Source organism: Vanellus vanellus, assembly GCF_965231255.1.
Source record: "Vanellus vanellus genome assembly, chromosome: 4".
Taxonomy (NCBI): Eukaryota; Metazoa; Chordata; class Aves; order Charadriiformes; family Charadriidae; genus Vanellus; species Vanellus vanellus.
In genome coordinates this window covers 41456137-41483228 of record NC_138909.1, presented here as the reverse complement: position 1 = coordinate 41483228, position 27092 = coordinate 41456137, and the positions used below count along the sequence as shown (strand labels likewise).

The 27092-nt window shown below is 38.5% G+C and overlaps 1 protein-coding gene across 2 annotated transcripts in view; it reads right to left on the bottom strand.

Moving 5' to 3' along the window:
- TLL1 (tolloid like 1) overlaps positions 1 to 27092 on the bottom strand; it is a 140933-nt gene that overhangs the window by 47806 nt on the left and 66035 nt on the right. For both annotated transcript variants that reach the window (XM_082482562.1, XM_082482561.1), the window contains exons 3-8: positions 26320 to 26400; positions 23854 to 24006; positions 21703 to 21820; positions 10285 to 10463; positions 7240 to 7345; positions 4225 to 4349 (exon numbers count right to left, since the gene is read on the bottom strand). In XM_082482562.1, coding sequence (XP_082338688.1) covers positions 4225 to 4349; positions 7240 to 7345; positions 10285 to 10463; positions 21703 to 21820; positions 23854 to 24006; positions 26320 to 26400 — 762 coding nt within the window. The remainder of the gene's footprint in view (positions 1 to 4224; positions 4350 to 7239; positions 7346 to 10284; positions 10464 to 21702; positions 21821 to 23853; positions 24007 to 26319; positions 26401 to 27092) is intronic.

Sequence of the window (27092 nt, the reverse complement as noted above, 5' to 3'; positions counted from 1 at the left end):
GTCTTGTACCAGAGTAGAGGAAAGCAGAGCCCAAAGAGGAGATACCCTGCGCAGCAGGTGCATGCACAACTCGGGAGATCCGTGAGCCCTCTCTTGTTCTTCCCCCCATGCATGGCTTTGTTGAGACTACACTGCATCAGCGTACTCTCACAAGGCACACAACCATATTTGAAGCTTTAGCATATCTTCTGTTTGCTCTAGCTATAACTATTTCACCAACACTACAGTTACTATGGAAGTGTTGAGAAGATGACACCATGAGAGATGGGGAATGCTGTTTGTCCCATCTTTTCTGCTCACATTGCATTTTTTTCAACTAACTGTAACTTTGACTCGCAAATATTGATTATGAAGTCATGCAATGCACACACCCACAGGTAGATTATATACTTATACAAAGCAATTCCTTCCAGTGAACTCTGCGGCAGTGTTTAATTACATGGCCTGTGTATAACACCTCTCTGGGCTGGCCTACGCACACGGTCAAGTTCCATTAAGGATCATAGTGAAATCGGCAAATGACAAAGCCCAGATCCTCCAAGACATTTAGGGATCCAATGCTCATTCCGTTGTCCCTAGCACTAGCAAATACACACTGCCGTATACGGTCAATTTAAGCTTACCCTTTTCCAAAGAAACTAAAGATCTTTAATACTTTTTACTTAGACCCAAGTCTGTACATCTGTACATATACGACCTATATAGCTGCCACAGAGTCCCAAAAATATCTGGTGCTGATAATGTTCTTGTTAAATCAAAACCTCAAATCAGTTTAGTACAACTCGGTGTCTTACTGTTGACTCGATTCCCCACTATAGTTATAGGGAAACGGTCTTAATCTGAAAACCTTAATCCTTCTTATGTAGTGAATAAAGGCTGACTTTTGAACTTGAACACTCCTTTTTAATCTAATACAGATGGGAGCAAGTTAAGCCTCAGGAACAGCGATGACAGCACAAAAATGAGCCAGGCTAGGTATCCTTCACCTGCTCTCTTCCACACATGCTGCCACAGACCCTGGCAATTTGTAAATTTGCTGAACTTCTTCCATCCACTGTCTCTTCCTCTGAACAGCCTTCTCCTGCCAGTCTGAGCCTCCTTTCCCATCCGTTATCCAACCCCACTCTACCCACTTATTTCTTGTCCTCTTTTTCTGCCTAACAGCATCCTTCTCCATCATCTCCCTTTCCTATTCTCTTGCTCCTATAAAACTACACATACATTTTAAATCAACTACTATTTCTATACAGAACTATAAAGGTAGACCTGTGTTGAAATTTTAGTAGGTACACCAGAAAAAAACATATTCTATTACTCTGTTAGACAGTCTGAAAACCACTGTAATACATCCAGCCGTGAAGTTCAAAATCTGTTCTCAAATGCCAAGACACTCCCAAAACAGGATTGGCAGAGGAAGGACCCTCAACTTAGTTGCTTACTTTCTCCTTATTCTGTTGTGTAACAATGTAACTCGGTATTAAAACGTAACAGATCCCTATCAGCAATTAAGTTTTCCTTTGACAAAAATCCTAAGAAAAAGTTAAAAACAAACCGGGATTACTGTTGCTAGGCTGTTCAGTCCTGGCACTTACTCAGCTGATGAAAGACAGGTTATCAAATCTCATGCCTTGGCTTCACCAAGCTCAAAACTGTCTCTTGGTCACTAAGCCCTTTCCTGAAGAATGACCCTGAATATCCCGACTGGCTAAAACAACCTGGGAGGCTCAGCTGCCTCACCGTTGTGAGGATCAGCTGGATTCTCCAGCAGCCCTGAGCTCAGCTTCACGTTCACAGGCCCCAGAAAACGCACCAAGCTTCTTGGACCAGAAACTCTTAGCAGGAATAACGAGAACTCCAAACAAAACATGGACAATACCACAAACTCCTTTATCAAAGAAGTGTGTATCTCTGGAAAACACTGATTTAAGGCACTGTTTTCTGTATTTTCATTGCATTACATTTAAGGCCACACAAACAAACACATGAAACAATGCAGATGTTATTAATGTTTGAAATATGCACTGCTGTTTTATCATAAGCAGACATCACGATTAACATCTTTTGTCTGAAACAGGAAATACAGCAAACCTCCAAAAACAACAGTGTCAGGGATTTTATTGCCATATTCTACGATGATCACATGATTCTTTTCATAAAACCAGAAGTTTAATGTCTGAATTTTCAGTCTCACTATTAGCTGAAAAAATTTATTAGATCACAGGGACCGTGCAACTTTCAGAGAGTTGCTATCTTTATTGGATGTTTAAACTTGTGTTATTCACTTATGCAGCTTATATGAAAAATATTAACTGAAAAAAATAGCGTGTTAAATAGTATGCTATTTAAAATTTGTAGCAAAACTTTCTGCCTTTTTCTCTCTCTTAAAACTTACTTTCTTTTACGGACTGGCTCATCTAAGTAAGGCTAGAAAACCAACGTCTTTTATCCCAAGTTTGCTGAAGCAAAGCGCCAGCAAAGGAGCATGATCCTACAACCACCATTCATTTTTATTATTCCTCCGAAGTGCGTTCACCAGTGCCACAAAAGATAACTTACTTCTACAGTGCACACTACTACTGAACAGCCATGGTTTTACAACACCGTGAAACTAACTTTCTACAAGACTTTCAAGACATTGAAAGAAGCAATAACTTTTCATTACACATTTTCATGAATTATATGAAAAGGACATTTTCTCGAACATCAGCTCAAAAAGCACATTGCGCCTTTTTCAGTGAACTGAAAGTACACGTTAGAGTATTGTATACACACTTAGCAGCCTAGGTTGTAATTTTCTAAATTTTTCTTTCTTTCTTTCTTAAGTCAATGTGATGATAAAATACTAGCTACTTTCACAGTGGTTTTGATTCTATAGTCTATTTCTGTTTCCAAAATTTGTCTTTTATCAAAATATATACGTATTCTCTGTGTTTATGAAATTGGTGCTCTTTGTATACTCTTATTAGAAATAATGCTGCCAAGAAGAATGCTATTATTCAAGCACTTGCTGTACCCAAAGGAAAGAACAAAAATTATTCCACAAGGAACAGTTGTTAAAGAAAATATGTTAAAGTGGTTTCTCTTCTGGTAGACCCAGAAACACTGTGCATGTTCTCAGTATATAGAAGATTATGATTCAATGTACTTACAGCACAAAGGAAAAGCATATTTCAGCTGTACAGTGTACATCAACTGCACATCAGATCCCCCAGTTCTTCAGTAGATCCCACTGCTGCTGATACAAATCTGAAGCAGCTCCATCACTTCAGTCCCGATCCCTCTTTTTAGTCCTTCTGTACTGATCAGGTTGTAAAAAGTAGCCACATATCTGACTTAAAACAGTTACTGAGACTTCATTAATTCCCACAAGGAGACCAGGAGGGCTGTAAAACCTATGTGGCCCAGAGCTGGTATGTCTAGCCTCCCACAAGCACCTTGCTGGCAAATTCTGGCCGAGAGATGTCACTTCTGAACTGCTTCAGTTTACACCAAAATTGGTCTCAGCTATAACTAGAGCAAGGCAAGTAAAACCTTTTGCTTTGAGATTTCCACCAATTTGCCAGCACTTAGAGACCAACCACAGGATTGACTCCGGGTTACCCCAGACTTGCTCCTCATGTCTCTGGGACAAACAGCAACTCTACCCCAACGCTATTTCAAGATAAAACATTAACATTCATTGAAACTATAGGATGCTAGCATTAGGTAGAAGATATTCAAATACTAAATCTGTTACAACTGTATAAAGTTTGTAATAACATCTAACCGATTCATCCATAAAAGAGTTTACAACTTAGTTGTCCTGACCCGTTTTGTCAAATTTTCAAAAAATGTAAAGTTCAGAGCTGATTGCAATAATTTAATTTGCTCCATCTGCACTCTTATTGAATTCAAATAAAAAACAGACTCCAGTCACTATGCAAACCAGAAGTGATATTAACCATCATCTTTTTTTTCTAGTCATTGAACAGATAAGGAAAATAAAGACTGAAATGTCATGACATTAAGTGTTGTTTCATACAGTTTATCTGTCCTTAAGTGCTTTGCATTCCAGAGACCTTACCTATAAGGTTTCTTTTATGGTTCAATTCTTGAGCTGCCTACGTCAGTTGCCAAGATGGAAACAGACTACTGTGCAGCTGACTCAAAAAATTTATCATTCCTCTTGAACAACATGTCAAACAGTTGCTAGCATGTGGGTTTTGTTTGTTTGTGGTGCAATACCTGGACATCTATACAGCTTTCTTGCCTGTGCAATATCTCCTTTACTTAGACGAGTACGCTGGCCAATGGCAGGTCGTATACCATTATCATCACGGGAGGGGAGAATGGTATCCAGAAACATGCCCCTAAAAAAAATAAAAATAAAAATAGACCCCAAAAAACCCTATCAGGATTCTGTCATAGAACTGTCTGAGTTTTATGGATGTATAATACTGTTTTGTAACTCTAGAATTTACATTTGGCATAATTAAGAGCGTAAAACGCAGAACTTTAAATACAGAAAACATGTCAAAAATTCCTCAGGTTGGCAAACTTTCTGCAAAGTTATCAAAAAATAATCTTCTTTCAGTACATCAATTAACATATCAGCTTTTATATTTCTATTAGACAACAGGAGGGAAATCTATTAATCTGCTATTTAGACTAGACAGGAAAAAAGCACTGCTGTTAAGCTCTTGCTATACTGAAAAAGTTAATTATAAAAATTATATAAAAATACATAAATCAGGCCCTATCACAAAATTCTTAATCACGAAGTTCCTATTTCTAATAACATTTTTAAGGAAAGGCTGACTTACATGTGTAAGAATGTCAGGCACACTTGCCAATCATTCTTCTTTCAGGTGTTATAACATATCTAACTCTACTTTAGCCGCTGCTGCTTTGGAAACATAAATACTTACTTGCCAGCCTCTGCTTGCTTTACAATAAAATACATCAACTTACCATATGTGATTTTAATAACATTTATCCTAAACGACTAGATGTCACAGAGAGCACACTTGCTCCAAATGTGCAGTTTTATTCAAAATTTCCCAAATTTTAAATACGATCCAAAATACTTTGGTAGTCTCAAATTTTAAAAGAGGAAGGTACAAAATGAAGTTCTATTATTATGTTATAGAATTTGAAAATCCCTCAAATCCCATAGAATGGAAGTTAACAGATTTATATGTCTCTGTATTCTCTTGTTCTTAAAATTTTTTTATACTCTCTTGTATACTTGTAGGGCTTTTATTGAAAAGTAAAACTGGTATTTTCAGGCATAATGTAGGTCCAAAAATGAATGAAGAGTAAGGATCTTTGCAGTTAGGAATACCGTTTATAAATACAGATTGTTTTTCAAGTTATAATAAATGAACCATTTTGAGGATTGCTCTCCCAGTGAGATTTCTTGTGGCATCAATATAGAAATTTTGTTAAGAAAAAAAAAAAAAAGAAAATAATCTTCTCAGGCTGTTACCCTAATCTAAACAGTGAAATAAACTCCTTATGGCATTATGCAATTTCTAGAAATAAGGCACATTATTCTCACAAAAAATTGTTTGTATCTAATAAATTATGATTATATTTTCCACTGATTTTTAGTACAACCTGAAACTGATGCTACTCATATTTTGAAAAATGTGAAAACAATGCTCTCTTCAATGCCTTAGCATCACGTTAATAAGGGAACAACCTATAGCAGTTTTAACACAGCATGAACAACATCATTGTGTGTCACTAGAACTTTATAATGTTTTGATTTCTACTTCTTATCTGTGTGAGTAAAGTCTAATAACAAGCAGCTGGCAGTATGTCACATTGAGCACGACTCATGTTTTCAAGATAAATCAGTGCAAATCACTACATGACCTCAAGGGTTTGCTGGTTGTTTTTAAACACTACGCAGTAACAACTTCTTGTACCTTAGGGCAGGGCATGCCTACTCATGGCACTATCATTTTTTTGCCAGCTTGGAAAGGGTGAGATCAGGGCCCACAAATCACATTATCTTGATGTTGTCATTGCCCTAGGACTTTAGGGGGTTCCAGCTTGTTAAATTACTCTATTTTATATAGGTTCTTATAATCTCCTCCTTAAGGTAATGTATGTATCTGTAACTGCATTAAGCAACGTGACTAATATCTGCCTCATGTGACTCATTCCCATGCTTTTCCAGGGGTGAATTATGTGCGTGCTGAATACATCTTTGGTAGCATTTTTTTTTTTTTAAATAACATCAGTTATATTGAGGAGAACAAGCTTAAGAAATTTGCAAAGGCTGGTAAGGTTTCTGATGGTCTTCGGTTTATTTCAGAGTCTCAGACTGTCTAGTATTTTTGCCTTAAAATGCACAAATTGAACAAAAAAAAAAAAGCTAATCACATAACTTTTCAAACTAGCATTTTTGTTGGCGTTTTTTTTTTGAGGTTTCTTTTAATTCACATTACTCTGGCACTTCGAGAGAGTAACTAGCTGAACTGCAAATTGGTAGGACGTATAACAGGAGACCGGGTGAAAGACTCCTCCTTCACTTATTCTCCAGAGTAGGGCTAGTCTATGGGAACAGGTCGTTGTACAGCTCCTCACATCCACGCAGAGTTTCAGAGTGAGCCCCACGTGAGTTACTATGGAGTTGGGAATGGATCAGCCTGCAACAGGCCAGAGCAAAACCAGCAGAACTCTTTATTATATGGTTTTGATGACAGTAACAATCTGTGCAAACAATAGAGAAGATATTGCAGTCTCTGTTATAAATGGTTGACTGCAGTCCTTAGCAAAGGCTGTGGCTTGTGTGGTAGATGTCCTAATACCATAATGTGTTCTACTCACATAATCCATAGTTACTCAGACATTATGCATCAAAGGAGATTTCTCTTTAGGAGAACAGATCATGTTACACATAAAGTTCCTAACCATTTCACTCATTTGTTTTTTCTAAATTCAAAATTTTGTGGAGACAAAAAGAAAGTATTATATGAAATGATGTTTCCAGATAATCTTGTCTTAAAATCTAAAGAACTGAAGCAAGATCAAAAGGCTGCTTTGAAACTGAACAGAACTGAAATGTGTTTAAAAGTATAATTAAATTATTCTGACTCAAAATAAACAAGCTGTGCTTTGACTGCTATAAGAATAATATATTGCAAGGGATATATTAAGTGATTTCGGAATACTTAAAAAAGCATAATTCTTAGCATTCACAGAGAGGAATAGAATTAAAAGTCAAAAGGTATAACCTGAGACTCCAACCTTGAGAAGGTGTTCCTGGCATAGTGCATAATACTGTCAAAGTCGTATGGTTCCCCAAGGGAGTTCACCTCTCCAGGCTCCATCTTCAAGAAGTTGTATTCCTGACCTATGAATGATTGATAATTAGAGTTTCTTTAATATCTTCTTTTGTGAAGATAAAAACCAAAAAGGAAAAGAAAAACAACAGAGATCCTAACCTAATCAGTCACTGACATTCATAAATCAGCCATTTGGGAGTAACTGTGATTTTAATAACCAAGGGGGCAAACATGTCTTCTGAAACACACAGCAAATTCCTATATTTGGCATTTAGAAAGACTGTTCTCATTCACCTAACCCACATAAAGGCCCCACAGAGTATGCTGTGCTTCATGTAGAATCCATAAATTTTCTGGTTTGGTTCTTAATTCCAGAAAGAAATTGTTTTGACAGCAAAGACCCCAGAAGAACCCCCCTTATTGTAGACTCATTAGATGGGATACTAAAGAGGCTTTTGCTTCAGCAAAGGCTACTCTCTAAGCCCCCATGTAATACAAACACTACAAAGTCACATTTTTCAAGAGCCAACTGTTGCAACTTAATGAAAGCGGAAGAGGAACAAAAGAATTATACTTAGTTCATAATTCCAGACCAGTTCTTTGTCCTAATCAGTGTATTAAGAGATGCAAAGCACCCCTTACTCCAATCCATATTCCCATTGGTGTCTTGCAACAAAATTGCAGTGGCATTAACATTATTAACCAACATAATTTGCATAATTGAAAAAAAAAAACAAAACACCACCAAATGTCTTGGCAGTCATGACTACCTGATGCCATTTAGCATTCCTCAAGCTCATGCCACACCACAAGAAGTGGTTTCAGCCAGAAACTAGAGACAACTGAAAGGAGAGAATAGGAAGCTGAGGATGGCACTCAGACTGATCTTCCGCATCGCATAAAAAGCATAGGGGAAGAGCACATCTATATAAGTCAATGACACAGAGAGAACAGAAGGAAGTCTTGGATGCATGTGCCCTTTCAGGACTTCAGAGACTTGTGGAAGTGTTTATCAGCTGCCAGTCATCTTCCAAGTCCTAGTTGAGGCAGTAAATCTTTGCCACATCTCAAATCTATTTTGGTTTAAAACATTTTTTATAGGAACACACAAATATTCCAAGCTATCATTGGACAACTTCTGATTTCACCCCTTCTTGAGCAGAGAATTCACATAAGTCAAAATCAGTGTTTCGTATTTATGAGCATTGCAAATGAAACATGCTTAGTTGCCTCCCATATCTTGCCCAGGCAAGATATGTTGTAGGCACAACAGCTAGACTGACAAAGAGATGACAGTCACAGTTTAAAGTTCTCAGGTTCCTCAGATGCTTTCTCTCAATAATGCCAAGGCCACTGGCTAAAGTTGCAAGTTCTGTAGGGAAAGAGTAATTTAGAAACTGTGGGAACAGTGCCCATCTTTGTCCCAGATTCAAAGTCCTCAGCTAACCTTCAAGGACTAAACATCTTCGGCAACTAAAAAGCTATTGACATGTTTCTACTTATCATTCAGTAAAGACTACAAAAGAAAAGCCCTTTCTCAAGCACAGAAATATGACTTTTAAAGGGCTTCAAGAGCAATGGCTTCCTTCAAAGTTTTTGAGCAAGATTTGGGCAAAGCGTTTGACGCTGTCCCACACGATATCCTGGTCTCTAAATTGAAGAGACATGGATTCAACAAATGGACCACTCAGTGGATAAAGAACTGGCTGGACGGTCTCACTCCAAGAGTTGCAATCAATGGCTCAATGTCCAAGTGGAGAGCAGTGACGAGTGGCATTCGTCAGGGGTCAGTACTGAGACCTGTACTGTTCAACATCTTTGTAGGCGACATGGACAGTGGGGTCGAGTGCACCCTCAGCAAGTTTGCCGATGATACCAAGTTCTTTAGCGAGGTAGACACGCTGGAGGGGAGGGATGCCATCCAGAGGGACCTGGACAGGCTGGAGAAGTGGGACCAAGACAACCTCATGCAGTTCAACAAGGCCAAGTGCAAGGCCCTACATCTGGGTCGGGGCAATCCCAAGCACAAATACAGGCTCGGCAGGGAATGGCTGGAGAGCAGCCCTGAGGAGAAGGACCTGGGGGTGCTGATTGACGAGAAGCTCAACATGAGCCAGCAATGTGCAATCGCAGCCCAGAAGGCCAACTGTATCCTGGGATGCATCAAAAGAAGTGTGGCCAGCAGGTCAAAGGAGGTGATTCTGCCCCTCTACTCCACTCTCATGACACCCCACCTGGAGTACTGCATCCAGCTCTGGAGCCCCCAACAGAAGAAGGACATGGACCTGCTGGAGCGTGTCCAGAGGAGAGCCACAAGGATGATCCAGGGGCCAGAGCACCTCCTCTATGAGGAGAGGCTGAAAGAGTTGGGGCTGTTCAGCCTGGAGAAGAGAAGGCTCCGGGGAGATCTTAAAGCAGCCTTCCAGTACCTAAAGGGGGCCTACAGGAGAGCTGGGGAAGGACTTTTTACTAGGGCATGTAGTGATAGGATGAGGGGGAATGGCATTAAACTGGAAGAGGGCAGGTTCAGATTGAATATTAGGAAGAACGTTTTCGCTGTGAGGGTGGTAAGGCACGGGAACAGGTTGCCCAGAGAGGTTGTTGAGGCTCCATCCCTGGAGGTGTTCAAGGCCAGGCTGGACATGGTCTTGGGCAACCTGGTCTAGTGGGAGGTGTCCCTGCCTATGGCAGGGGAGTTGGAACTCAATGATCTTCAAGGTCCTTTCCAACCTAAACCATTCTATGATTCGATGATTACTATTTGTCTCCTTCTAACCAGAACTATTTAATGGCTTTCTATTCGGCCAGATCTTTAGGAAAGATTGTATTTTAGTTGCAGTATTTCATTTGTGAATCAGCTGGAGATCAGCCTAACTAAGAGGAATAGCAGGCAGAAATGCTCATTTCTACTATTAAGCATTCAGTTTTAAGAGAGTTGAGCAAATGAATGAAAAGTCAAAAATAAACAGACTTCCCCCCCAAAAAAATACTTATCAGCATATCTCACCAGGCTGGATGTTTTCTCTAATGATGGTGACATGGTCATCACGGTCTGGTCGTGTATGTTCATGCCAAAAACCTATCACATGACCCAACTCATGGACAACTATACCAAATTTATCACAGTTCTTGCCAATAGATATAGCCTGGGGACCATTTCCCCTTCGACCCACGTACGAACAGCACCTGTAATTAAAACATAAACACAGATGAAAGTTTTGGTGCATATCCCTACAAATCATACAGGAAATTCAGTTAAAATATGAGAAAATATTATATTAAAAAATTAGCAGAATAATGCACTATGCAATTTCTGAAGTCTCACAAAACTTAGCTCTAGTGCAAGAACAACCTATTATTCAGGATACATAACAAAGAACACCTGTATGTTTTGGGTTTTTTTAATTCACGAACACCTGTATGTTTTGGGTTTTTTTAATTCACGGTCTTCTTAAAAGATGCTAGCTGTGGTCAAGAGAATTGTCACTTGTGGCCTTGTATCTCATCATCAATGACACAGGAACTTCTTTTCACCCAAAGAATCGATAAAAATAAAGTTGACTGCAAGTACCATCTCTACCCATGCATACCGCTGCTTCCTTGCCCATGCACACTCAAGAGGCACGCAGGGGGAAGCAGAAAGAATAAGTCAAGTCAAGGTTTCGTCTGTGCCATACTTCCGCTGTATGTCTTGGCAGCACTCACCAGACTCTTGGTCACTCAAGTTCTAAGTTTGCTTTATTTTGATCTGAAAAGTCACCCTACTACATTAGTTCCATCTATAAAGGGTACAGAAATGATGAAAGTGAATCTTTTAAAGGACTATTTCACTTAGCGTGAAGTTGAAAATACAGAAGGAAAATATCCTGAATGAGATGCAGAATCCCGTGATGCCACTGTGGAATCTCTCCTCATTTTTTGTATCTCTGGCTATGGGTGATATACAATACCATTTGCAACAACAGTACATTAGGAGGTTGAACGGTCTGGATATGTGCAAACCATTTTTTTTTCTCCCACTCCTGTTTTCTTGTAATAGGAACCTTAGTCCCAGAAAGTCATATTTTCACAAGAAAAAAAAACCAACACAAACAACCCCCCCCAAAAAAACACTTTGCAACTGCTCTCATTTTTCATTCCTGTTCCACTGCACTTCCATGATTCCAATGTAAACTTACAGAACAGAGATGCCCTTTTCAGCATTTATCTGAGATGTCTGCTTTTTGGTTAGCAAAAAAAGTCTGCTGACTATGTCAGCAAAAGGAAAGAAAGGAGAGTAAAGCAAATCCTACCAAAATGGAAGACAATTTAGGTTTCATAAGCTGATTCTCTGTCACCTCTGAAGATCTTAAATATTTCAAGCCAGCATTATATTCCCTAACAAAAGCCTCATTTCCCATCTCTGCTCTGTATATTCTGCAGTCTGTCAGGTGGAATGGAATTGTACTGAGCAGATCACCGCCACCCTCTCCCTCCTCCCCCCTTTTTTACAAAACCTGTTTCCTGATGCAACGTTTACATAGCAGAATATATTTGGTCCTTGAGGAGGCCGATGCTAGTGTGGAGAATGATCCTATCCTTCGTATGCCTCTGTGGGCAATAAGGAGTACCTATAGGAGCAATACTGATAGCAGATTAAATTCTACAGAAAACATTTGTTTCTCCTTCAGGTTTCGTGGTGGCAAAGAGACATTTCACTTTTGTTAGTTGGCCAGTCAGTCAGTCTCGGCTGGTCATCTTCATTGATTTTTGTTAGTGTCTAATACCACTACAAATTTAAAACATGAATATTAGAGAAGTACAGCCAGTACCTGTTCTCGGTAAGCATATGCTGGTTTTGCACTGGTTAAAAATCAAAGATAAAAATACCAAAAAATGATAGTAATATCCTAAAATTATAAAGGCCACACAATTTACTTTATAGAGGAAAACATTATTACTACAGCCTAGGAGGGTTGTATAAAGAATTTTGAAACTATCTTGAAAATACTGTTGGGAAAAGTTACTGTTCACATCCTAATCATTCCTTGCCATCTCAACTGCTTCTCAAGTATTCCTACCCCCAAAAAAAGTTAACTCTTTTCTTCCTGCTTTAGATAGTTCCAAGGATAGGTATGAATCACCTTTTTAGGTTAAAGCACTGAATTAGGCTCAGTGCTCCAGCTAGACTTGTGCAATATCACATTTAATTAATTTCTTAAGGAGTCTTTTCTCTTAACAGCTCTCTTCAAGGCAGGCAAATAAAAACAATGGCAACTTAGACTCCCCGCTATAATTCTGTGCCATTGTCAATGTTGCAGGTTTATGTGCTACTGTTCCATGCCACAGTAAAAGAAAATAAAGAACACCTGTGTATTGCGCTGTGTATTTCCCTCACTCTATATAAACTGTATTAACACAAAATTACTATTTAGAGTATTTATGATATAGAAATATTATTATAAACATGGATATAAATAATAGTAATGGAAGAACTACCTTAAGGTGTGCCATAAATACAGCATAGGTGATAAAAAAAGGAGCAACAGATAGCAAAAATAAGATTAAAATAAAAATTTAGACTAGTTACACCCTTTTATCTCATGATTCCAGAGTGGATTTCACCTTTGCACTTGACACTCTGACATGGTTTTGCTTAACATATTTTTCAGACTGCATGTTTGCAGAATAAATATTATGGCTACAGGTGAATACGTAAACATAATTAAAGCATTACAGATATTTTCAGTATCATTTTTACCCAGGTTTTTATCATTCATTAGTCACTCAACTATTTGTATATGTTTCTATTGTGCAATAAGGAAATTACTGCAGTTCATACCCTCTCTTATTCACTCATGCTCACCCTGGGGAAAAAAGTGTTTGGATCCTTATGAAAGTTTTGGGTTTTTTGTTGTTTTGTTGTGTTTTGTTTTTTTTTTTAAAAAACATCCTACACAGTGTTATTTACTGTCCCACCCAATTAGACTGGGAATGCTGGAGTACACACTTTGTACTCTGAGCCAAAAGGCAGTAGAATTTGCAAGCAACTCTTCATTCTCAGCAAAGTTCATTCATTTAAAAAACCATTAAAGACCTTCTATCCTCAGTACAGAATTCCCAATTCACTGCCATAGGCAGTTGTGTTATGTACACCAAACAAATTTGTCAAGCACAATTCCCAGGTCTCAGACTTCAAATCTTCCAGAAAACATTGCTCTTTATCTTTGAACACTTTGAAGTAAGGACTAAGGTGTGGCATTTGCCTTGGCAGTCGACAGGAAGCCATGGTAGAAAACACAAGAATCAATCAGACGAAGTAATCAACACTGTGTGAAATCATGTCACCGTTTCCGTATTAGGTGGTTAATGAGCTAGGGCTTCCTACCTATGTTAACATCATTATGGCGATTGTGCTATACTGACCTTCACTTGTGCAAACAGGTAAAATGCACTGACAATGCCTGACGGTTGTTTTAAAAATAGAAAAGCATGAAATGCATGCAACCTATGAAAATTCACATTACAGACTACCAAATATAGACAAAGTTCCACTGATTCTTGCACAATTTGGGTTGGAAGTGACCTCTGGAGGTCTCGAGGTCTCCACTTCATCTTTCTGCTCAAAGCAGGGTCAGATATGAAGTCAGACCAAGGTTGCTCAGGTCTTTATCCAGTCAGGTCTTGAAAACCTCCAAGGATGGAGACAACACAGCACAGCCCCTCTGAACAACCTGCTCCAAAGCTTGGCTGTCCACACTGTGAAAAACTTATTCCTTATATCCAGTCTGATTCTCTCTTTCTTCAGCTTATGCCTTTTGCCTTGCATTCACCCACCAAGCACCACCATGAAGAGCCTGGCTCCCTCTTCTTGTTACCCTCCCCTTAGGAACTGGGGGCTGATGCTGGGTCCCCCTGAAGCCACCTCTTCTCCAATCAAGCAAACCCTGGAGCCTCAGCATCTCCTCACAGGGCAAGTGCTCCAGCTCCCAAGCATCTTGCCACAAGGCTTAAGTCCGTCCAGGTTATTATTACCTTTCTTGTACTGGGGGCCCACAGCTGGATGTAGAGTCTATCTGTAACCCAGCAAGTGGCGAGTAGAGAGGGATGACCTGTTCCCTTGAGCCACCAGCCGCACTTCTGTTGACACAGGCCCAAACGCTGTTGGCTGCCTTAGTTGCCAGGGCCCATGGCCAGCTCACTGTCCCATGGCCTTCTCCACAGAGCTGCTCCCAAACCCAGCAGTGCCCGACCTATCTTGCTCTTCCTTTGCAGGTGCAGGGCTTTGCATTTGCCCTTGTTGACCTTCATAAAGTTCCTGCTGGTCAGTTTCTGCAGCCTGCCCAAGTCCCTTTGGGTGGCAGCTCTACCATTGAGCCTATCATCTGATCCCCCTCAACTTGGTGTCATCTGCAAACTTCATGAGAGCATGCACCGTCACCTCTTTGTGGGTCATTCACAAAGATCGTAAAAGGGACAGGTCCCAGTATAGGCCCCTGCGATACTGCACTTTCAGTCATAGCCTGAGTCCAAGCTATTAACCACAACCCTCCAGGCCCAACCCCACAACCAATTTTAACCTATCCAGTTTTGCATTCATCTATACTCCTGCAAAATATACCCTGGAGACTCAACACATTTAAACACATTTATTTAGATCCTGGAATTTAATTGGTAATTCAAAGCCTTTATGATCTGAATATAACACACGACGGCAGTGCAAGAGATTGATGAGAATAAAGGTAGGATAACCACACGTAATTATGAAAAAGGCAGAACAAATCCTTCATTTTAAAACAGTTTAAACACTTCTGCTGAGTGTTCATGTTTACCACAGTGTGGAAACTCTATAGAGAAAAATTGCAATGTAGAACTAAAGAACATTAATCAATATTTATAGCGTAAAGCAAATAAACAGTTTATTAAGACTGTAGGTTGTAGAATACTCAATACAATTTTAATAGTTTTAACATGCTTATGCTATTGACTTCATGTACATTACATGCTTCAACTAGCAGAACCGTATTTGGTGGATTAAAAATTTCATAGATTTTCAATATAATTTTTGCATGGCGACACTCTGGAGACAAATAGAGATAAAGTGACAAAGTAATAACTAATTATTCCAAATAGTACCTTCTACAATGTCTCCAGCTCTGCTTTGATTGACACTATTCACAAGGGCAAAAGAATAAAGCAAGAATTTAACTACTTTTCCTGTCCTTTTTACTTCATTTGGACCAAAAGAGGGTTTAGCTTTTTAAGCGTGTGCACTATAACTTGAAAAAGGTGAGGCAATAGCTGTGCAATAATAGCAGAACACCAAAATGGCTAGTGTAACAGGTTAAGTTATTAATACAATTTGGTTTTATAAGAAAATAAGGTAAATACCTAACTAACAAATTAAACAATTAACAATACCAAAAGTTGTTTGTTTCTCAAAAACAGAGGTGCTTAAGATCACATCTGAAAGTTTTTAGTGGTATTTCATAATCAGAGATTTTTAGGTGTTTTCAAAAATCATTTGAGATTTTACTATCACAATCTTCAAAAAACATGAGAAGTTGGGCATTATCAAATGTGGCACAGTGAATTTAGGTACCTCATCTGACACACTTGAAAGATGTTTTCTTTTTAGAAGAAAAAAATTAAATGCTTTTTGTTTTTACATAGTATTCCTCTAGGCTGTCTAACACTGAACACCTGAAACCCACCACACTGAGAATTACTTTTTAAACTCTGGCCTGCTCCTAAAAACAAGCAGCCAGATGAGTATGGATATTCCCTTACCCTGGTTACTTGACAGATTTCAAGTACTTCCCAGAAAGTATAAGCAAATTTATGGAGTGTTTCTTTACAGGCCAAAGAAAATCAGAACTAACACCCAAGTCTTAAAATAGCAGCAGCAGTGCACACTCATAGAGGGTCATTAGGATTTGCTAGGTTGAGCGTCACGTCAAGCACACCAGATTCCTCCAATTAAGCTACAAGGTTCTCATCACTTCAACAATTGCACTGAGTCAAAGGGTAAGGAAAACTAAAACAGATAAATAAATCTATGAAGGAAATTAATTTGCAATAGCGTGGGTTTGACCCCAGGTGTGTTTGGCAAAAGGCCAAGACCTCTCTGTTGCTGTATGAGCACTTGTCGTGCCCCTTAAAATGGAGTCAGCTGGCAGCCCTTAAAGCTCCTCATCTCTTTAATCTTTATTGCACCAGAAAGCAGTTGGAGACAGTAACTATTTATGAATCTCTAATTCCATTTAATCGGTCTAGCTGATCAATGACGGTAAGCAAAGAGAAACAAATGACATAGAGAAAGTGAAATGACTGGAATAATACACTCGCTCTTTTAAGTAATTCAGCTACTGTCAAAAATGCTCTTGAATTTATATGAAGGAAGACACAAGCAAGTGGGGTGAATGTTGCGCTTTTTATAAAAGCTGCACTCTTCAGAACGTGGTAACATAAAAATCCTCATAGACCACAACGCCAGCTTGCCGAGGCACTGACTGTAGGCAGTTGTGGATTAAAAACTGCAGAACTTCATAAGCATACAAGGACTGCATATCACCACAAAGCAAGAGAAAGCAGTTTGCAAAATTCATGAACAAAATCTCACTCAAGAGACAGAGGCTTTTTTTCTTGATGAAAAAACGCCTCTTTCAATCACAAACATAACTCATTCTGTACAAAGGACATACGGGCTATGACCTGGCTTGATGAATTTGCTTATTGTCAGGGAGCAATATACTTGTAGCTACCAAATGTTCTGATTCACTGTCCTAAGAGGAGCTGCTGCAATGGCCGAAGTGGCTACTGATTCTTCACCTGCTCAGTGGAGACGACCATCCCAATATTACAAAGAAGAGCCAACTGAGTACACTCCTCAGTTAACAGCTGCCTACCCCGGTGTGTTAACATAAATCCCCCCTCATTCAGTTTATGTCAACACACTGTGTTTTAGACGATGGCAGCTGGTCACCTGCACCTTGCTCACACCCACCCATCCTGCAGGCCACACCACAAGCGGCAGAGAAGCTGTGTCAACTGCTGTGAGCAGGAAAAATGCCAGCTGCTAGACTTAATGACTACCTGAAAGCATGAGTCAGCTCTAATGCAACAGATTATTTAGTACAACTCTGAATTTCTTCTCATTCCGTAAAAGTGATTGAGCACCTTTCGTAACATGTAATCCTTCTTAAAGCTAAAGAATGCTGCAAAAGTGTACCTCGGGCAATGAATTTTCCTGTTTCACCAACTTTAAGAACTTGCCTGTAATGTCTATTTAATATACTAGCAAGTTCAAAAAACGTTAAAACATTCAGAAGCTGTTCAGTCTTCAATGTTTGGAGAAGCACATGAAAGAGACCTGATTTTCCTGTATCTCAGACAGCTTTGTCAAAAACCCATACAAGAGGATACAGCAGTAGATTGTAATAAGTCATCTGAAGTTTGTCATAAAAAGTACTTAAGTCTTCTGGTGGAGCGCAAAAATTGCCACAAAGTCAGATCAAAGGCATGCTGAGATGCCAGAACAACATGACTAATTGTTCTTTTTTTTGTCTCGCTATATAAAAAGAAGCTTGATCTTGTACTCAGTAATATTTATTAAGAGCATGTGACTAGAGGCCATTCCAGTTTGCTGACCCCTTTTTTGGCTTTGCATACAGGGAAGTATACTGCCTGTGTCTTCGGGCTCTTCCTATCTGGTAGGAAGAAACATACCGATAGAGAAGCAGTAGTGAACAAAGTGTTTTGAACCTGTTTACAGATTAGAGTTTTACTTTCTCTAATCAACTGGCTGCATAAATATTTGCTGTAATAGATATTAATGCCAATGTACATGGCTCTGGTAGAAGAATCATAAACACTTGTATCTTAACACTATATATTTATTCTCACATCTGCAGCTGATGGATACAAATAACTGTCAGTAATTACAAAATTTCAAACTACTACATGCTTCAGCTGTACGAAGAAACAATATTTCAATAATTAACTGTTCCCAAAATCAGGTTAAATAAACAAGATGTCATGACAAATAACTATAGTTTAAGACTGCAGCAGATGAAATTATTCTGACGGGAAGGAGGGATCCAGTTGTAAAGCTTTGACATTTTTCCACACAAGCTACCCACAAGCAAGCTAGAGAACCCTGATATCAAGGGGGGTACAAAGCTGCTTGGAGTATTACATGAAGTGAAAATAGAGAAGATGCTCTTTAAACTTGCAGTCTGCGAAAAGACTGCTAATTACCATGATGAGAAGCCTGGAATTGTTAGCAACTATAGCAGATTAGAGAAGACCTCTGAAAAGGGAAATACAGCATCATTTGGTTTCCCGAGATGTGCAAAACGTGGCACATGCTGGAACCAGTGATAGGGCATCAGTGCTGTGGAAAGAACCTTGGCTCTAATTCGGAGTCACATCCCAACCAACCATGAGTCGAATGTGGCAGCTGTTGAGACCCAGGAAGGCATCATGCTTAGGTACTTGACTGGAAGGAGAGACTACAAGATACACGAATTAGCTCTAGCACCAGCTCAGCAGAAGTAATGATTCATCTGGACAAACGCCCTAGTTTTGGGTCCCCAATTTCAAGAAAGATGTGGACTAGTTGAAAAGAATCCAAAAAGAATAACAATGTGATCAAAGGCCTAGAAAACACGACTTACCAGAAAAGATTAAATGAATTAGGCATTTTCTAGCCTAGAAGAAAATGGAACTGAGGGTGGACATAATAATGGTCTCAAAGCATATAATAGATTCCTTCAAAAAAGAAAGAGGAATAATTTATTTTCTATGGCCATGGTGAGGAAGAAAAAAAGTTAATGTACTTTAATTGCAGCAAGAAATATCTGTTTTAGCTATGACCAATAATATTGCCCCTGACGTCCTACATTTCTTGTATTTAGGATACTGAAGCAATACATTCCCTATCGGGCTGTGAAGTATTCATTTTTGCAGGATTTTAGAAACAAGTTAGACAAGCACATAGCTGCAATGACTCAGGTATAGCTCCTTCTGTCTTAAGATTACATTAGACATCTTTCTGAGATCCCTTGCAGTCCTATGGGGCTACAATAATCAAAACTTCTCTCTTGTTCATTGCTGATATATAAACTCTCAATTTTAGGAAGGTCATGTATCTCTGATAACCAGCTGCTATACATCAAATATGCTCTTTTCATCACTGCCCTTCTGGGATGAGCTTCCCACGAACTGCTACAAGAAGTAATGTGTTACACTTCGGCAAAATTTCCTCAATGTTTACAAAGGCTCAATAACACTTCACTTGCCAGTGCGCTAATGCTGGCATCTGAGGCGTTTGTAGACAGTGCCACCTGAACTTCCGCCTATATGACGTACCCACTTTCTGTTTCATTACATGTGTTATGTTTTGACTGAGTGCTCTTTGGGGCAGGGTTTATCGTTTAGTTTTTTATATGAACAGTGCTAAGTACAATAAAGTCTCCCTCATCTGTGAACGTTAGCTGCCATGGTACTGCAAACAATAATGACACAATGTGCTAACAAACCAACACAGCAGGGTGCTATGGGAAAGAACCAAGATTGATTTCAATGTGACTGGTCATGTAGCAGAAAGTGTTTGCAGATGGTTTGGTGTCACTTTTGTCTGGGCTCTTTCCATGGAAAATCCTGCATCAGCGCTGTATGCCGGTGGTTAGTGCACAGTGGTTCCTATTCACCCAGAGAAGATACTTTCTTATTTATCTGGCTCTTCCTGAAATTGTTTATGGATTCAGGACCCCCCAAAAAAGTCATTTTAAACTTGTTACAGCCTTTGTAAATTATTTGTAGTTTGTGAAGTACCCACCAATAAAACAACATTAACGGTAAAGAACAATGGTGAATTGAAGATAGATACTGAGTATATTCCCAGTTTCTGGTTCAAATTGGTTATAATACAGCCTTCACCCTAAAGTGACTTGCTCTCATGAAGCATCAACCAGCCTAACAAACAGTGCTTTGCCTGGAGAGATTTTTTGTCTTTTGGCTTTGGGCACTTTGAAGTTGTAGAACTTACTTTTCACGAAACCAAGATCTCTGCAGATATCCCCATACTCCTCTTCCTAAAGCACCTAAGGCCACTTATATCTTTCACATTCTTCTGATTAAATCCACATTGCTTTCTAGCTCTGTGAGTGCAGGGAAGCATCACGGTTATTCTCTGCTTCCCATTTCTCTTCCAGCTGTATGTCGGTATCCCTGAATCCTATCTTACAGGTTGCATCATTAACTAAAATAATGGCCAGGCTGGGTCATAAGAAAAGTCCGTTTCATTTGGCATTGTTTCTAACAGGGGTCTAGAGCAGACCTACAGGAGCACAGGAACACAACAGACAAGTTCGCAGGGGCACCTGTAGAATAAACTCCCCGACTACAAGGGTCTGTGGCTCAGAGACTTGCCAAGGGAAACATGATGCCTTTCTTAAAGTAGCCTAGGAGTGGCTTATATTCCCTCGTCCCATGCCTTAAGAAGAATGTCAGGGGTAATTTAAACAAATAAGTCTACGTGTAATTTTATGGGCTATAATTGAGTACATTCCGGATCATTCCTACAATGCAAGGAGGTCCCAAAACTTCTTTGCACAACCCTACCCCCTAAAAATTCAAAAGAAGGCATGCAAAACGTTCAATGATCAGGAAGTCGGCAAGACAGAGCTGTTCACTGTGGAGCCTACAACCCAGACGGAAGGTGACTATCAGAAGTACAGTATTTCCACAGGCAGTGAGCACTCTTCTTGGGAAATGGACACAGTGCACTCAGGAAGTTCAATGATCACTATCTAAAATTAAGAATTCTGAGCAGAATAAATAACAAACATAGATGAATGAGGCATTTGTGAGAAGAAATATCTGAAGACGGAACACGGTGATTAATGGAAAGCTGCACTAATAAGTAATAAAACTTGTTTTGTTCACTTTTACGTGTCAGTGACCTGGAAGATGGAATTTGCAAAATGGTCGTGAATTTGGTGGCTAAACAGAACTGGACAAGGACCGTCTAACAATAGAAGAGTTAAAATTAACAACAATTGAGCTGGAAAAGGAATATGGGATAGATGTCCATACATAATTCAGCAGTAAACATGTGACAAACAAGAATCCTGAAATACCTTAGAACAATACATATAAACGTTAAAAGCGTGACAGAAAGCCAAATATAAAAGTCTCACATCTGCGCATATATAGCAAGATCATTTTATCTAGAAATAGACAAAAGAGGCATAACTTCAAAAAGTTACTATACAGACTGCTTTCAAGGAACCTAAAGCCAAGCAGAACACATGTATCATTTAAATGCAGTAACCATCTACTCATTTTCCTGTGAAGTATATACTCGCTTATAACTGCAAAGCTGGCAAACACGGCCAAACGTTGAAAGCACAAGTATCCATTACTCTACGTACACACTTACCCACACGGTCTGTATGTAAATACAATATAACTTTCTTCATCGCTTCGTTCAATAAACGTAACGCACGTGTACTTTTCCCAGTGTCGCATAGCCTGTTTGAACATGGCGCGCTGGGTGCCTGGAAGAATAATTGTATGAGATGAAATAAGAGACTTTTTTAACTGTTTCTTGTTCCTTAAAATTAGATTTCAATACTAGGAATATAGGCCTGGAAGGAGTCACTGGATCACGAAGTCCTGTGTCCCGGCAGACCCATGTACTGCCAGACTCCAATTAAAGGGATACGCAGACCATCAGCTCATCATAACACGTCTGCCTGCAAGGGGACCAATACTGCCTGATATACTCTAGCAAACATAAAACCTGCAATAAAAAGCGCACCTATGTTACACCAGAGGAAGACAGCAGAAGAAATACAGTGTTGCTTGTGTATCTGCATTAGCATAATATTTGCTAGGCAATTCCCCAGATGACCAAAAAAAAGAAAAGAAAGAAAAAGAAAAAAAAAAAAAAAAGAGGAACCCTGGATCCTAACTATGTAGCCGGAAGAAAAATAAAAATAAATTAAAAAAAATCCTACAGCCTTCAAATCTGGAGACCAATTTAACCTAAGCCATGTTAGCAGGCGTACCTGTCAAGGCATTTGATTTTAATAATGCTGTCTTGAACAGGGACCGTTCTCCACTTGTTTGCGTCAAAATCTTTCAGAAATCAAATGATCCACCAAAAGGGAGAAATTCTTCATTTGGTACAAGACTATATATAAATACCTAGATACTTGTTTTAAGAATGAGAAACACATTCAGAAATAATCAAAACTATACCCTAGACGCAGCAGCAGCCAGGCCAGTTCTCACCACGGAACACAAAGCCAACTAGTATACAGTACTCCAGATAATATAAGCAATGTAATTTCATTGCCTGACAAAAGACAAAGCTCGTTAACTTAGAGGCAGTGTCTGAGAATATAGCTGTATTGCTCCTGAGCTGGAAATCCACAAAGAACGGTACTATTTGGCATGAAATTGCTAGCAGAAGTACATCCACCTTGCAGAATTTTGCAAAGATGCAGGTTACAGCATAGGATAATTTAAAAAAAAAAAAATACTTTTTTAAACTTAAAGACAACAAACCCTCAAAGTTCATAAAAATAGCAAGTTCAAATCATGTCAGGATCCTAAAAATTAAAGGTTATTTTATCCCGTCTTGCCCTTTTCTTTTATCTTTAAGCAATGTTTGCCAAGCTTTAGAATTTATCTTTCATTATGAAACAGGTAAAATGTTTAACATGATATGCTTTCATCGAGTTTACTACCATTATTTCAGAAGATGGTAATCCTAAAGCAAAGGTCACATTCGGTATAGTACTATGTAAACACCCAAACTAAAAGTTTGGCTGTAGCTGTCAGTTTGAAAGGAACGACTCTGGTTTCTCCATACACGTATACATACAACATGTGAGCATTTGCGTGCTTCTTTTGGTTCCCTGTATTATCATGCACAATAAATAAGATGTTATTACATATCTTTTCCCATCCATCTTTGCTTTTCTCCCTCCTTTTTTGTTTTAAATTACCTCTTACATCCACATTAATATTGATCCATTTACATTTTCCAGGGATAATATATGTTTTAAACTTTTTCTACAGTTTTCTACTAAGAGTTCTATGTATTTTGAAGTCAGTCTTTCTTCTTGTCATATATAATGTCTGTGTGTACCCATCTGAAAACCAAACTGAGGAATTAAAAAATACGTTTGAGTCGGTCTGTTGATTGAAATCAGTTTAGCAGAATACGTCACACCAGTTAAATAAGTTATAGTCTTGTGCTAAATATCCTGCATTTTTTTAGAAACAGATTTTGCGACATTCTGTTACTTAGGCTCTTGAAAACAAACATGTAACAAGAAATATCAGGCAAAGAAAAAGAGCCTTTCCTTCCTAAAACAGTTACACATTTTTATTGTGTAGCTTGCTTTTGGGAACAATTTTTTTGAAGTATGGCTAATATTTTCAGAGCAGATGTACTTCAGGCCTGATCCAACCGAAACCCTTCTATAGACTTCTATAGTATGACTTGACTTTAAAAAAAAAAAAAAAGGCAATTAAAAAATTTCATATTCCTTTTCCCCATCCAAAGCACAAAGCTTACCAGTGAAATTTCCACCTATTACATATGGAATGACACCCCCTGGCCATATTCTTTCTGTTCGTGATGTAGCAGCTCTGGGAAATCGGTTTTTCTCATTTTTCCCTGAGAATTTTACAGTAGTTCTTCCTTTAGATGTATTATTTTGCTCAAAGCCTGTAATGATAATTAAAACACTGAATGAGATCACACACCCAAAAAAGAGAACAATTATTTTCCAGCAGGTCAAATTCAGATTATTTCTTTATGCCCTTTAAAAGTAGGGCATTGCTGTTATGTAACAGTCTATCATCACTTAGTTTTCTGAGAAATGCTTGAAATCAAAAGTCTAAATCTACATTTTTCAAACATATCTAGAGTAACAATTTGCACATATATTTATCAGCTTGAAGGCACATTGCATAATTTCATCTAAAATGCTCTCATTTAATAATTGTAATAATAATAATAATAAAAAAAAAAATCACACTCCCTGCGTACTTTTTTTTTTTAAATAAATAGGGATTTTTCCAGCAAAGAAGGAAAGACTTTGGACAGTCCCAAAGTAATCAAGGCTTTCGCTGCACCTTTCATTTTTATTGCAAGATCTGGAAAAAGCAAGTGCATGACCATCCTTAAAGCACTGGACAGAAAGAAGTCCTTAAAGTATTAGATTGGCTTTTATTATCAGAAATTACAAGGGAAAAATAGAAAAATTATTTGCAAAGCTGTAAACACATGGAAAAAGACAGAAAGGGTCATTTCTCCGATCTCCTCCACCTGTAGTTATTACCAGAAGATACATTTTCAGATTAAAATGTGACTTTCATTTTGATAGTAACCTTACAACACTTCAGGATGCAAATATACATTTTTTTATAAAAGAACCCTATGGATAAGTATTACTTATGGCTGGAATTTCTTTACAAGACCAAAAAATGTCTACTGTTTTCATGGTTTCACCATTCATTCCATTACAGGCAAATCTTTGCCAAATCAGCTGAAACTTACTGTGGCAACAGAAGAGGAAAATAGTTAGAAAAGGACTTGCACACCACGACAGGTGCTTCCCCTGAAGCGATTTTAAGTTGGTGTGCACATCAGGGCAGCCGATTAAAACAGATCACTTGAAAGGCGGTCAACAAATCCTACTCAGCCTCTCATTAAAGAGTACACCTTCCCTCTCCCAGTATCCCAGGTGATACTAGGGCTGCCGCAGAGCTACTGGCTATGTCTGAATCAGGGAGGATTTCAGGGCAGGATCATGGTAGGGTATCTTGGCATAGCCCCAGGGCTGGGAGAGCAGCAGAAGGAAAAACAAAAAAAAAAAAAAAAAAAAAAGGAAGAAGCTACAGCACAAGGCATGGAGAAAGCTCTTGATGCACGGGAAGAGTAATCTGCCTTTGTAAAAAACGACACGTAACTTAAAGTATATCCAGAATGATATAGAAAATTTCAGGGTTTAAAAAAACCACTCGGGTAAAGCACATAACTTATCCTTGTAATTAAATAAGTGTGTAAGTTAGAATTACACAACAGTCTACAACACAGGTAGAAACTTAAGAGAAAAACTATTGTTATACTTAATATGCAGTCATTACTGAATGGTATCGTATATTAATACAGATGTTTTACCATTCACAATTCTATCAACCTTCTTTTGAAATACCAGTAAGAAATTTATGCCAAATTGCATGCAAAAGATGACAAGCATTTATGCAACACGAAAACTGTAATTCTCTTACAGAGAATGAAGATTATATACCAGAGCACTTCTACAAAGGCAGTTTCCGTGTTCTGGTTAATACTACAAGATATGCAGTGATGCATTTAGACATAATGTGGTGTGAATACAATGGAGTTTCACATATTTTCCTTTTTGAGGTTGAGGTTTCATGACAGTAAAGTGACATGCCCTTGCATCAAATATGGTGAGCAAACTCAACCAGTATTAACGGGGATTCCACTTATATAGCCTGCTGAATTCCACCACGTTCATACTTACAAGAGTATGATTAGTATAAAAACGTGTTTGCTCAGTGTAATGCACCATAAAAGCTTCAAACACAGTATGAATCGTCAGAATGCCCTAACTGGATCCAGGGGAAAAAAAGCCACCAAAAACCCACCAAAGAAACAAACAAAAAACCCTAGCAGCTACGCAGCATAGCCTACCTGTACTGAAAAGACATTGTACTGATATCAGTTGAACTGAGAACTGAACACAGCCATACTAAAAAGCTACGGAATTTTTCATGTGAGATTTAAAACTACATATTCTAGCTTCCAGATTTGATGCTGGAAACAGACCTCTAAGAAAATGCAACAAAGCGCTAATCTCTTCATTACTATTCTTGTACTACTTATTTTATAGCTTGTTTATGCTAATAGTAATACAGAAAGGCTTTAAAGCGTTAAAGTACGATCATTATTAATGTTCATGATACATTATCACATCAGGCAACCTGCTAATTTAAACAGTGAAAATACCAGAGCCAAATCTTCTTATCCTGTCTATAAGCTGATAGAGGGCACCTCGTTTTTTTGACGTCCCATGCTCTCCAAAGCCACCTTTAAAAAGAAAAGAAACAACAACAACAAAAAAGGAATGTTACAAAAGTTGAACACATTGAATCTTACACCTACAGCTACTATATATAGCCTGGAGAGATTAGAAAATACCCTATAAAACCCACAATGTGTCTTAAAGGAAATTTAACATTCGTCAATGACTCGCATACAAATTCTTCAAGTATTCTTGACAATGAAATAAAAACACATTTTTAGCTAAAAAATTTTCTAATATGCATTCCAGAATGTAAGCCAACATGGCTTTGTAACTCAGACAAGTCATGACAATTACATCATCTAATTATTATTTGGAGCTTTTTTTCTTCCTGGTGACCTTGACATCCCCAGACCCATACTGATTGACAGCTAAAAGCCTTACTCTCACAGAAATTTCCTGAATGCGTGCCATGATCTTCTCATTTCAAGGGAGGGGAAAGAGGGAAAGCAAACACACAAAGTTTCATAAAAAAAAAAAAAAAAAAAAAAACAAACAACAAAACTGATACAAACTTAACGAGGCTGATTTTACCATGAAAGATTTGGTTTCCTTTGTCAGCATGCAAATAGATGTCCAATGCATTCTAAAGGCTTTGAAACATCACATGCCGGTGCATATGGCAGTAAGACCTCACAGGCATATATGTCTGTGTCATTTCAGTAATCAATGAGCAAGAAAAATTAAGCTAATAAGT